The sequence below is a fragment of the Manis pentadactyla genome, chromosome 1 (assembly GCF_030020395.1).
Source record: "Manis pentadactyla isolate mManPen7 chromosome 1, mManPen7.hap1, whole genome shotgun sequence".
In the NCBI taxonomy this organism is placed as follows: domain Eukaryota; kingdom Metazoa; phylum Chordata; class Mammalia; order Pholidota; family Manidae; genus Manis; species Manis pentadactyla.
In genome coordinates, this window is record NC_080019.1 from 236,787,774 (window position 1) to 236,801,767 (window position 13,994).

Consider the following 13,994-nt stretch of genomic DNA (forward strand, 5'->3'; position numbering starts at 1 on the left):
AGTGTGAACCAACTTGTGGCATTAGGGTAACGCATAAATATTGTCACATTATTTCAAAACCAGGAGAATTTCAAAATCTGCTATTTCTTCTCAGAGCAATTGTCTGACCAGACCCAACATCTACCTCATTCCAGACATTGACCTGAAGTTGGCTAACAAATTGAAAGATATCATCAAGCGACATCAGGTATGAGACACGATCCCTGTAGCATATCATGTAGTAGGAGGCTTCTTACAAAGTATCTTTTGATTTCTATATGTATCTTTAAGTTGTCTCTCTTAGGATTCACATAGTACCAAGTTGATTCTCTCCGCTCACTCCAATTCTTAACCTAGAGTAGTATTTCCCCTCTGTTTTCCTGAGATGGAGCTGACAACTCACATTGTGTAGATTAAATTTAAGGTGTGTTATGGGGTGGTTTGATGCAAGTGTGCAGTACTGTGAAATGGGCTATGTAGAGTTCAAGTGTAGCTTTTTAAAAATGACTGGGAATTACTGTTTTTCCTGTAAGCTTGCTTTGTCCTGATTCACATGTACCCATGCTGTCTTCCATCTTCAGCTCCTCCCGCTCATGTCATGTTAGGCTGAGGCCTTGGGTATTTACTGCGTGTAGGTTTGTGGCTATAAAGGGCTAAAATGTAAGCAGACTCATGTGGTGATAACAGGCTGAGGAGACCCAGGTAGAAGATAGTTTTCTGAAACATTATCTGAGGCACAGTTTTACCAATCCTTGGGATTAGTTGAGAAGCCTCATGAAATATCTTTCTTTTTTCTACTGCAAGAGAGATTGCCAGTTGAATTATGTTTTAGCATTTAGTGAAATATACCTTCCAAATTCCTAAAGCAGAGGTTTCTCATACTGCTTACAATTGGAGATTTAGTATAGTCTTTCCCAAAGAGAAAGGTGACACAATTGTACTCTCAGATCAGGCCGTCTGATGTTCAGTTTCTTTTTTCATTAGCATTATGACTTTGAACACATCACTTAACCTTCTTTTGGTTTTTGGATTGTGTGCTGGAGTGGTTGTCCAGTGAAGTTTAATTACACATGGAATGTTAGGGGAGGGGGCAGAAAGGGGAAAAATTAGCGGGCTTGTTACTGCTTTTGAGTTGAAACGACCTTGTTGCCACCAAATCATCCTAGAAAAAGTTCATATGTTTTCTTACAGTTTACACTGAACATTTAGCTGTCATATTTCTTTGAGATACCTGATTTAGTGATGGTTTTCCAGGGTTAATCTCCAGAGGGATAGAAGGGTCTCTCTGGTTTCCTAGAATCTCTGGAAGAGGCCTTAGGAGCTAATAATAGTTTTTGAATACTGATGATTAGGCCTTTGCTCATGCACTTAAAATACACTAGTAACTCCATTTCTTGAGCACTTACAGTGTACCTGTCACTTGTTTTTAGCTTGTTGCATCTATTAATTTAGTCATTACAAAATTCTTGTGTACTAGATATTGTTTCCACTCTTTTCTGCAGAAGATGCTGAAGCACAAAAAGACTTAGATTCTTATCCCATAACACCCAAGTAATAAATGGTAGAGCTGAGGTCCAAATGCAAGCTTGCTACATGGATTCTGGAAGCGAGAGCCCTGAACACTGGGTTCTTTTGACTGTTGTCTCAAGCCCAGTGTGTTGATACCCCTTTTCAGCCTCACCTGTGGTTACTCAGAAGTGCACTCAAACACTTTCTGGGACTGAAAATTCCTTGCCCTATTTGGTAGCCAATTCACTCTTAGCCCTCAATTGTAGAGTTTTGGAATTTTCTTCCATTTGAAAATAACATTGTTATATTTTTCTGATTACAATAATTAGTAAGTACTCCATTGTCAAAGACAAAATTCAGGAAATCCATTAAGGTACTACTTATCACCTGATTTTAATACTTCCCATAATTCTTACAGTCTCTAGAATGAGCACTTTTGTTTCTAAATGGCTCCCACGTCATGTTCTAGGCTGTATGCACTAGTACAGTTTTAGGAAAGCTAGGACTTGACTTTAGCATTTGTATCATTCGCTGAAATACCATCCAATATTCTAACATTGATTTCAAACAAAAGTAGCATACTAATATGCTAGAGCCAAGTCAAATGTATGTATGTATGTAGCCCTAGGTTATGACTCACAATTAACATACCTGTGTTGATTAATTTCAGATAAGAATGATAATTTGTGGTCACTTTGGAGTAACTTTTAGAATTAATGTAGAGGTACTCATATTACTGATAAGGTTACCCAAAGAGAGAGACACAGAGTAATTACTTATAATATTTTTCTGTACAATATAAACTGTGTCTATAGATAATTTACTTTTGTTCTTGTTAATCACTACCCATTTCTTTGACTGTAAATAATAAATTACTCTTAAATATATTAATACTCTTAAACATAATAAGTAAAATAATACCTTTATAATTCTTAAGTAGTGTGCATCTGGCATTGCAGTTTGTCATGTGCTTTATTTGTATGTAATTTGTTCATTTGTGTTCCAGGGGACATTTACTGATGAGAAGTCAAAAGCTTCCCACCACATTTATCCAAATCCTTCCTCCCAAGAGGATGGTAAGTTAGTTTTTGATTGTGAACTGATAAACTTTTACTTCACTAGATTTTAAATATTATCAGAAGTGGTTTAAACAATATAACCAGCTTTTTAAAAAAGAGACTTTCATGTATTAAATAAATTGTACAGATTATTTAAATTTACAGGGTTTTTTTTTTTTTTTTTTTTCTTTCTGAATTGGGCTAAGCAGATTAATTCTGTGATGTCCTACTTTGTAATGATTAGACTTTTATTGTTGCTAATCATTATCTGGATGTTAAGTCTAGGCATACTTTATGTAGTAACTTTGTTAATGTTTAGTATGTCTCTTGTATTCTGAAAATTAAAAGACATTGCAAGATAGCACATCTCTGGGCAGGATAGGCTGTCTAAGCAGTTCCCCTAGCAATATATTAGTTTGGTGAATTTATACTGGTTCAGATTCTGATCTTCAGCTCTGCTATCCTGAAAGCTGATTTTGTCAGTGGCCAGAGTTCATTAGACTTAAGGAAACTGATTTGTCCTAACCATTTTTTCAAAGGTTGGGAAGTTGGAGAACAAAATATTAATGAGGTGGCCAAATTACTTGGATTCAGAAATAGATCTTCCTATAGGGATGAAGTTTTCTGATAAACACAGCACATCCCTGTAGGACATTCTATGTAAGAAGCCAGATCCAAGTTGCTGATCACCCCGTGCTGAGTGTTTTTACCTGACCAGTGCGGTTAGGACCAGAAGTGAATAATGAAAAGATTACCAGACAATCCCCATATACTTGAAAATTAAGAAATACATTGCTAAATAATCCATGATCATAGAAGAAATTACAGTGGAAATAGAAAATCCCAGCACTGAATAATTTTGAAATAAATAATAAAGTACAAGAACTTTAAATTTTGGATGCACCTTAATAGGGAAATCTGTATTTTTAAATGTATTAAGCAAGAAGAAAGACTGAAAAATTGGTGGTATACACATTTCTCTCAAGAAATTAGAAATGTAAAATAGCAAACTAAAGAAAGAAAGAATAAAGATAAGGGCAAAATTGTATAGGAAAAATACAAAGCAACACACTGAATGGTGCCAGAAGTGGTTCTTTGGAAAGACTTATAAGATGTTTACAGTTGTGCTGCAAGTAAACAAGAAAAGAGAAGTAATGTCGGGAATGGCAAGGAGATATCACTACAGATCCTACAGATATTAGAAGCAGTTATAAGAGGATATGTTAGGTTGCATGCTTGCTTGCATGGGCTTTAGTTTCGTGGAAACCATCACCTAATCCCTAGTTACAAATTTTTAAACTATGAGTTTCATAGTTTGTTTTAGCTTTACGTTTAGGTCTTTTAATTAATCCGTTTTGATAAATGAAAGTTTGATTTTAGTTGTTACAGTCACAGTTTTAGCTCTATGATTATTATGCTTTTATAATAAGAGAAACTGCAGCCTGTCTTTAATGTTTCATTGTTAACTGGAGGTTTTGCTGCCTTGATTGTGTCGGGTAATAGGCACTGGTTTTCACTAGATGGAGGTGGCGGATGGCTGTACACGATAGAGTACTGATTCTCATGCTGACTTTATCTAATAAGGTATAAAACTGGTATAAAACTTAGAGGTTGTTAACACGTTGGGGAAAAATTGCCTCTTACAAAAGATTATGATTGTTTTATCTAGCTATTTAGTGATTCCTTATTTATGCTAGTCTTAGTTTTCTCCTTTGTTTAAAACAACCTAGTATACTTCATACTAATGTGTGCTTGATACTGTTAACATTAGAGTAATCTTTAGGAGATAGTCTTTAAACTTAATTTTCAGTATATTGAAGATTACTGTTTAACTGAAGCCCTGTGCTGGGCACCTTTTACGTACTTGTTGCAGGTAAGTGCAGATAATAGGACCAGCCACAAAACATCTTGAAAATGCACTGTACCTTTTATGAGGATTAATTAAATTCAAAATAAATACTTAATGAGCCTTAAATTATTAGTAAGATGCTGAGTAAGGCATGGTAGAAGGGGATGCAAAATAAGAAAAATCATAGTTGCAGTAAATTATGGAATTTGAGGAAAAGCAAATGGCAAAAAGGTTGGCTGTATGTCTCAGGATAGCAGGACATAGGGCCATGTAGGTAAGAGGACACGAGTTCTGGTGTAGAAAGCTTTGGGTTTTTTTTATAGCTGAGGGAGAGGATAGGCAATACTGATTTTGATGAAGAGAAATATGCATCTGAGGCTGTATTAGGAAATTTGCCTGGGAGCTGATTTCTGGGATATATGCTATAAAGTGACTGGTTGGAGAACAAGGCCCATTGGGAAATCTCTGTATTAAATTGTTCAGTGAGGGAAAATCTTACTGTTCGATGTGATAAATCCATTTATCAGGAGAGCAAAGATAAGTTATATGGCATGCCGAGGTAGTGGATTTCTTAAAAGTCAAAAAGAAATAAGGAAAGGAAAACATTTCAAAATTCAGGATGTGGGCAATGGGATTGTTCTTCAAAGAAATCAGAGCGAAGCCTGAGACTGTGTGTTTGTATTTGCCAGTAATTGGTCCAGGGTGGTGCTGAACCACTCGGGATTTTTCAGTTCAAATATTCAACTCCAGAAGTTCCGTTTGGTTCTTTTTTACAGTTTCTGTCTCTTTGCTGACATTCTCCTGTTGTTCTTGCATCATTTTCCTTATTTTATTTAGTTTAACTGTTCTCTTGTGCAATGAGCCTCTTTAAAGTGATAATTTTTATTTCTGTATGTTGATGCTGTTTCCTACAACCTGACTGAATTCATTTATTAGTTCTGTCTTTTGATTCAGTTCTTTAGGGTTTCTATGTATAATATGTCATCTGCAAATAGTGACTGTTTTACTCCTTCCTTTCCAGTTTGGATGCTTTTTATTTTTCCTTCCTAATTGCTCTGGCTAGGCTCTCCAACACTATGTTGACTTAAAGTAGCAGCGTAAGTGGGCACGCTTGTCTTGTTCCTGATCTTAAAGGAAAACGTTTCAGCTTTTCACCATTGAATATGGTGTTAGCTGTGGGCTCATCATGTATAGCTCTTGGCATGTTCTTCTATACTCAGTTTGAGAGGTTTTTTTTATCATAAATAGCTGTTGAGTTTTGTCATATGCATATGATTTTTATTCTTTTGTTTAATGTGTTATATCACATTGATTGATTTGTGGAGGTTGAGCCATCCTTGCATCCCTGGAATAAATCCCACTTGATCGTGATATATGATCCTTTCAGTGTGTTGTCAGATTTGGTTTGCTAACATTTTGTTGAGTTTTGCATCTGTGTTCAGGAATATTGGCCTTTAATTTTCCTTTCTGTGGCATCCTTGTCTGGATTTGGTATCAGGGTATTGCTAGCTGGTTAGAAAGTGTTCCCTCCTCTTCAGTGTTTTGGAAGAGTTTCATTAGACTTGGTACTAATTCTTTGAATATTTGGTAGAATTCATTACTAAAGCCACCTGGTCCTGGATTTTTGTTTAGTGGGAGGTTTTTGATTAGTGATTCAATCTCTTTCTAGTAATTGGTCTGTTCAGATCCTCTGTTTCATCATGATTCAGTCTTGAAAGGTTGTATGAGAATTACGATTTTTTTTCTAGGCTATCCTTTTGGTGTATAATTTGTAGCATGATCTTTATATTGTAGTGGTGTCATTTGTAACATCTCTTTCATTTCTGATTTTATTTTAGCCCTTTTTTGGTGCATCCAGCTAAAGGTTTGTCAGTTTTATCTTTTCCAGAAAGCAGCTCTTGATTTCATTGGACCTTTCTATTGCCTTTTAGTCTTTGTTGCATTTATTTCTGCTCTTATATTTGTTATTTCCTTCCTTCTACTAACTTAGGGCTTTGTTGTTTTCTGGTTTTTGATGTGTAAAATTAAGACTCTTGAGGTAGACATTTAACACTGTAAACTTCCCCCTTGGACTACTTTTGCTGGATCTCCTAAGTTTTGGTATGTTTATTTTCATTTTTGTCTCAAGGTATTTCTGATTTTTTTATTCTTTGACCCATTTGTTCAGTTAATGCAATTATTTTGTATATGTCAGGTAATTCATAGATCTTTTGTTTCTTTAGGGTCAGGTTTTGACATTCATTTTATTCCTTTGGGCCACTTTCCCTCCTTGTTTGTTGTGTCTTGTTATTTTCTGTTGTGTTTTATGCGTTTGAAAACCAGCCATTTCTTCCCATCTTCATGGTCTGGCATTGTTCAGGGAAGACCTTCACCAGGAAGCACAGCTTGAGATTCCAGTCATCCCACAAATGTTTTCTTGGAATGCATCTTTTCTGGGCTTGTGAGTGTGATTTCTCAGAGGTTTGCTGGCTTCTCTTTCCCTAGCTTGTAATCTCTGGCGTGCTTTCTGGCGTGTCTGCTGAACTGCAGTTTTCTGTTGCTGTGACAACCACTGAGCTGTCCTTTGATCTCTGTGGTGCCTGGGTTTCCAAAGTGTGTTTGTTCTCCATCAGCACTCTGAGTCAGTTACGACAGAAGCCTGTCCCTCAGGCAGCCCCCTGGAAAGTTGGAACGCTGCGCACACATTCACGCTTCTCTCTCATTTGGCCCAAGTGAGGAGCTGAAAGCTGAGGTTTTTCTCCTGACCTTGCTGAGCTCTACTGGCTTGGGAGACTTGCTGCTGTGGCTGAGATGAGATGGCTCTTCTGCCCTTGTCAGTACAGCTGTTCTGGACTCAGAGCCTGCCTGGTTCTCATAAAGTCTCTGAGCAGTGTGCTGGCGTCACGTCATGTCTCTGGTGGAACAAAGTCTTGGGCTTCCTGTTCTGCCAATGCTGACATTGCTTCCTTTACCTTAGTCTCTTTTATGGCCAAATAACACTCTAGGTTTGGAAGTACTGCTGTTCATTTAGCCAGTTGAAAGTTGGTGGACATTTATTTATAAATAATGCCATTATGTTCAGCAGTTGTACAAGTTACTGTGTACACATACACTTCCAGTTCTCTTGTGTCTCTAGAACTTGAAGTGCGGTGTCATATTGGCAGCTGTATGTTAAGCCTTTTGAAATACTGCCAGCCTGTTAACCAAAGTGGCTGTCTCATTTTACAACCCCATCAGCATTGTATGATGATATCAATTTCTCTGCATCCTTATTAACACTTTTTACTTGGTGTTTTTTTATATTGGCTGTTCTAGTGGGTGTCAGACAGCATCTGTGGTTTCAGTTTGCATTTCCCTGATTATTAGTGATTCTGAGCATCTTTTCATGTGATTTTTTGGCCATTTATATATGTTTGGGAATGTCTGTCCAGACCCTTTGCCTGTTTTTTTTAGTTGGATTATTTGTCTATTACTGTTGAGTTGTAAGTATTATTCTATATTCTCATTTTGGACTTATTTTTGCTCATAAAATTGTGGGCTTTTTATTGGTAGCTTGTAATTATCTGTGGGAAGATTGTATTCATATCTCTATACCTTGGTTACTTTTGCTACAGCGAAAATTTTCAAAGTCAGTTGTAGAAAAGATGGATATCCTTTTTTTCTTTCCTAGAGCTCCACAAACTTTGAAGGTAGACTTCGTATTCTAAAGGACAGCTCTTCTTAGTCAGAGAGTCAGCATATAGCTGACCCTTGAACAATGTGGGGGCTAGGGGCACTGACCCTCCCCACCCCCTGCCTCCATGCAGTTAAAAATCTGCATGTAACCTTTGACTCCCCAAAACTTAACTGCTGTTGGCTGGAAGCCTTACCAATAACATAAATGGTTGATTAACAAATATTTTGTATATTATATGTATTATATTCTGTATTCGTAAAGTAAGCTAGAGAAAAAATGTTTTTTCAGATTGTCACCAATCTGCAAAAGAATTTCCATTATATTTATTGAAAAAGATTTGCGTGTCAGCAGACCCGTGCAGCTCAAACCTGTGCTGTTCAAGGGTCAGCTGTATTTTGTTCATAGAGTGAGTTCTGAAATGCCAACTGGCTGCCTCCTCTTCCTTTTGCTATTTTGGATCTCAGATTAAGGACCAGGACCTGATTTCTTCCTTTCAAAATAGTAAAGTGAGAGCTGGATGCTTAAAAGGAGCCCAGACATTACCTGTGGGCTCCATGAATTTAGTCAGTGAAGCTAAGGCTGTGTCATGCTGACATTGGCAGTGAAAAGCCAGTTTTACTTAGCTGATTCTGTGTTTTGGGTTTCAAGGCGTTGACTTCATCAGTTCCCTCTTAGTACTTAGAAACAGGTTTTCTAAGCTAAATTTGGACTTACCAGAGCAATGCAATAATAAGTGCTGAAATGTAGGTGAGACCCAGCTGTGATTAAAACCAGTAGGAATCATCTGGTCATATACATTTTCACCTATCTTTGGTAAGGAAACTTGAAATAAAAGTACCTTATGTGATCGTATTGCTCTTGTTGGGAGGCCATTAAGGAATAATAAAAATAGCATTATTGGTAAAGCTTTGATGTAGCATGAAAGAGCATGATAGGGTGCCAGAAAAGCTGAATCTGGGGGAATTACAGTTGGTAAAACTTCAAGGAGATGAAGCATGACTGACTCACGCCTTCAGAGATGTGTAGTAATTGCACACCTCTTCACAGGGAGAGGTTCTGTGTGGGAAATGAGGCAGTGCAGTGATCATGGTCTGGGCGGAAGTGGGGACAAACAAGCAGGAGGAACGAGGGGTGTTGCTGCGGTGGACAGTCGGCTTTGTCAAGAACGTGGGATAATAGGCCTGGAGTACAGGAAGTCTGAATACACAGCTGAAAAACTTGCCTTAATGTGGTAGATAATGTTCACTCGAGAGGAAACTTTTTCTTGAGGGTGGTGACTGGATTGGGGCTTATTAGCAAACCAAAAACTCCAAGTAAAAATTAAGTCAGATAATAGTTGATTCATTTATTTGTCAGCTTGAATAAAGTATATTCTTTTTCCCTTTCAGAAGAATGGCTGAGACCAGTGATGCGGAAGGACAAGCAGGTGTTGGTGCACTGGGGCTTTTACCCGGACAGGTAATGCTGCCACATCCTGAGGGGCGGTGTGAAGACCTGCGTCAGTAGGAGCAGAGTTTTTCATGTGTCGTTCGCTTTCTGAATAGTGACCTAAGTTTGGTTGGTGTCTTGGTCGTTTATAAACTGATATGTTTGCTGCATTTGCTAAACTAGTCCTTCAGTGTAGTATCAAGACTACTAGTTTAGATATGTTTCCTTCAAGAAATGAATTTTTTTCCCTAGTGTTTTATGACAAGTTAGTTTAATATGTTTCTTCAAAAACTACTCCTGCATTCTATTAAGGATGAAATTATGTCTAAAATGAAGTTTTTCTTGGAAGAAATTTATTTCCCTGGTTTTGTTACTTTTACATATCAGATGTAAAATATATAAATGCTTTAGTATTTTAACTCTGAATAAAGAATATTACAAACAAAAGCTAGATATTAGTGCAAATGGTCCTTGAATAATTAATGTTATGCCTGCGTAGGGCGCTTAGGGATTGGGACAACCTTCGATGTGCTTCCTCATCTTAAACCAACAGTGGGGCTGTTAGGTGTTCCTGTCATTATCATCTTGTCCACTGGAGACTGTCTCCATTGTGTTTTTCATGTCAGACCAGTCTGACCTGTTCCCACATCTACTTCAAATCTTCCCATAGTATAGAAAGTAATCCCAGATATCATTTCAATATGTATTTCTAAAAAATAAGGACTCATTTTTTTAAAAAGAAGTAAGCACAATACCATTGTCAATCCTAAATAACAAAATTCCTTAGTATTAAATCTCCATTTGTGTTGTCATATAAGAATACATTTGATTGATTGATTGATATTTCTTGGAAATAGAACCATACCTTGTGGTTTGCTGTTAATATTTCTTGAGTGCCTTTTAATTTATAGGTTCTCCCTGTCTTCCTCACCCACACCCTTTGCAGTGTATTGTTTGATAATCCAGGTTGTCTTCCAGAGTTTACCACAGTGTAGATTTTTTTGTGGCATCACTGTGGTGTATTTGACCATATATTTCTCTGTCTTCTGTATTCCCTTAATGTGGTAGTTGGATCTGGAGTCCATCGTGATCCGTTTCAGTTTAGGGGAGGAACAAGACTTGCATAGGTGTGTGTTCTTCACCAGGAGACATATAATGACTGGTGGTGGGCTGCTTTGAAATTAATCTGCTTGACTAACTTAATTTTACTTGTAAAATGTTTTTTAAAGAAGGAAATATGTCTTCAGATATGTTCAACATTTTAAGAGTATATGTATAGTCTTTATTCGGGTTGTGTTATTTGGAACCAAATCATCAGCTTGCTAATCAGCCTCCTCTGAACCATAACTGACCACTTTAAATGAACTAGCAGGTTTTTTTTTTATAATAACATTTAAATAAATTATTTCTATAAAACATTTCTTGAGGCTTCAAGTACTCTTTGGCACTATTAAACCTTTCAGTATGACAGTAACTGTCATAGGAAGTAAGTTTGCCTTCTGAAACATGTAGATGGAAACTCAAATTTATGATGACAAGCTACATAAATATAGAGTTGAAATAAATTTTATAACATGTTGTAAGAAATGTTAACATGTTTGCTAACCTTTTCTTTATCAAATAAGATGTAGTGACTAGCTCAAGTTTTGTCTTTCCAAGGGCCTTGTTGTTGTTGTTTTTTAAATTAAGGTATCATTGATATACACTCTTATGAAGGTTTCACAAGAAAAACAATGTGGTTATTACATTAACCCTTATTATTGAGTCTCCCCCATACCCCACTGTAGTCACTGTCCATCAGTGTAGCAAGATGCCAGAGAGGCCCCATTTGTCTTCTCTGAGCTACACTGTCTTCCCCCTGACCCCACCATGTGCACCAATCATGATACGCCACAACCCCCTTCTCCCTCCCCAACCACCCCTCCCCCTTGGTAACCACTAGTCCCATCTTGGAGTCTGTGAGTCTGCTGCTATTTTGTTCCTTCAGTTTTGCTTTGTTGTTATACTCCACAAATGAGGGAAGCCATTTGGTATTTGGCTTTTCTCTGCCAGACTTATTTCACTGAGTGTAATACACTCTAGTAGCTCCATCCATGTTGTTGCAAATGGTAGGATTTGTTTCTTTCTTATGGCTGAATAGTATTCCATTGTGTATATGTGCCACATCTTCTTTATCCATTCATCTGCTGTGGACACTTAGCTCGATTCCATATCTTGGCTATTGTAAATAGTGCTGCAGGAAACACCAAGGGCCTTGTTAATTCATTTTCTTTATTAGCTGTACAGTAGTCCTGCCTTACCAGCAAGCAGGGCATGTGTTCTAAGATACTCTGAAACTGTGGATAATACTGAGCCCCATATATGCTGTTTTTCCTATACATACATGCCATAAAGTTTAATTTACACACTAGGCATAGTAAGAGGTTAGCAACAATAGCTAATAATAAAGTAGAACAATCGTAGCAATGTACTGCAATAAAAGTTAATGTGAATGTCATCTCAGAACATCTTACTGTACTTGCCCTTCTTGTGATGATGTGAGGGGATAAAATGCCTGCATGATGAGATGGGGTGAAGTAGATGACCAGGCCTTGTGATGCAGCATGAGGCTGCTGGTGTCCTTCTGACACTGTGTCTGGAGGAGCCTCTCCTTCGGTGCCATGGTTGACCACGGTAACCGAAACTGCAAATGAAGAAGGACGACTGTAGTTGGTTTCCTCACTCCTACCAGTGTAACATTTTCTACCCAAGACTTTTAAGGCATATACATTAATGCAGTTTTTCATATCATTGTAATCTTTACCTGGTATAGTTAATTGACAAACGAACTCTTTTTCTCCAGCTTATGTTGAAGAGTTCCTAAAAAACTTACCAGAATGCTTTTAATAGATTTGTAGAGCTGCGGTTCTTCCAAATGCTTTTGAACTGACTTCTGACTGACAGGTAAAGGAAGCCAGTGCTTGTTACCATACTTGTGTTTTCATTCATGAGATACCACTTGGTTTTATAATAATTTACTGGCCTATGTAGAGAATATAGACCAATATTGGGAGAGAGTTAATTCAGTAGGTAATTTCATGCTTGTTTCACAACTGTGGAGGAGTAGAGGGAGTGGTTTATATCAGTGAGTTGGATCCCACATGTAAGAAGACCTTTGAGCAGAGAGAGTGGGTCATGGGCATCTCTGGGTGGTGAGGAGCATGTGGAAAGGGTGTGAGGTGGCTGTTGCCTGGCTCGTATGAAGAACGCTCTGGAAGCCCGCATGGCTTGGACACGATGTGAGTGAGGGTGAGTCCTCGCTGTAGCATCAGAGTGGCAGTGGGAACCAGACCGTGGGGCCTTGGAAGCCACAGTAAGGATTGCGACTTGCACTCTGAGTTAGGGGGGAATCATTGGAGGGTTGCAAGGAGTCGGGTAATTGAACTGACTTAGTTTTCAAAGGGCCTCTCTGGTGGTTTTTTGAAAAGTGGATTCTTGGGGGGGACTTTGGGCAGAAGTGAGAAGGAGATAGATTCTGGGCACATTTGGAGGTGGGACTGGTAGGAGTTCTTGCTGTTTTGAACATAGAAAGTGACTGAGAGGGATGTAAGGATGTCCCCAAGGATTTTGGCCAAAACACCTGGAAAAGGTGGAGTTGACATTTACTGAGATGGGAATGATCGGATAGAGCATATGGTTGGGGTCAGGATGGCATTGTATGTTGAATTGTGAGTGTGTTAGCTTTGAGAGGCTCGTCGGGTGTGAGATGAGACATGGAGTTGGCAGTTGGATCCATGAGCCCAGAATTGAGAGAAGGTCGTCAGCATTTCCTTGAAGCCATAGAGCTGCATGAGACCAACAACAGCCAGAGACTGGGGCCTCAGCCTTTAACGCTGACAAAGCTTGGGAGGGGAAGGGACGCTGGCAGGGGCCTGGAGAGGCTGGTGACTACAAAGGATGCCAGATGGCAGTGCTGTCTGGGAGTCCAGGCAGGGGGATACTTTAAGAGAGGGTGATTGTCTCATTAAAATTCTGAGGACTGACCGAGGCCTGAACATGGGGGTTAGTAAGTGAAGGTTATCATAGACACTACAGAAGAGGTTGCTTGTCCGAGCGGTAGATACAAACACTGATAAATTGTTATTACTGGATCCTAACGGTAACTCTAAAATGTCTTTACCTTTCGACAAAAGTCTTTGTAATGAATGAATTTGGGCTCTAATTTGTTTTTCCTTTTTTTGTTTCCTTTATAGCTATGATACCTGGGTCCATAGTAATGATGTTGATGCAGAAATTGAAGATCCACCAATTCCGGAAAAGCCATGGAAGGTGAAAGATATTTTACAGAAGCCCTTGCTCTTATGTAGCTTAGTATCTCTCCTCACTTGTTCTCCACAACAGTGTTCTGAGGATCTAGAGAATGGTGGTCTTTCACTCTTGTCATCCTGCTAAGAGATGCCCATGACCATGAAGACCTCATTATCGAGGCCTTAGATTAAATGTGAGAGTGATGTTTGAGAGCCCAAGCCAAGTTAAG

General features: G+C 38.4%; 1 protein-coding gene across 7 annotated transcripts in view; it reads left to right on the plus strand.

Annotated features, from left to right (window-relative positions):
• SMARCC1 (SWI/SNF related, matrix associated, actin dependent regulator of chromatin subfamily c member 1) overlaps nt 1-13,994 on the plus strand; it is a 165,171-nt gene that overhangs the window by 59,974 nt on the left and 91,203 nt on the right. For all 7 annotated transcript variants that reach the window (XM_036877707.2, XM_036877702.2, XM_036877705.2 and 4 more), the window contains exons 5-8: nt 95-187; nt 2,495-2,564; nt 9,439-9,508; nt 13,711-13,786. In XM_036877707.2, the coding sequence (XP_036733602.2) occupies nt 95-187; nt 2,495-2,564; nt 9,439-9,508; nt 13,711-13,786 (309 nt within the window). The remainder of the gene's footprint in view (nt 1-94; nt 188-2,494; nt 2,565-9,438; nt 9,509-13,710; nt 13,787-13,994) is intronic.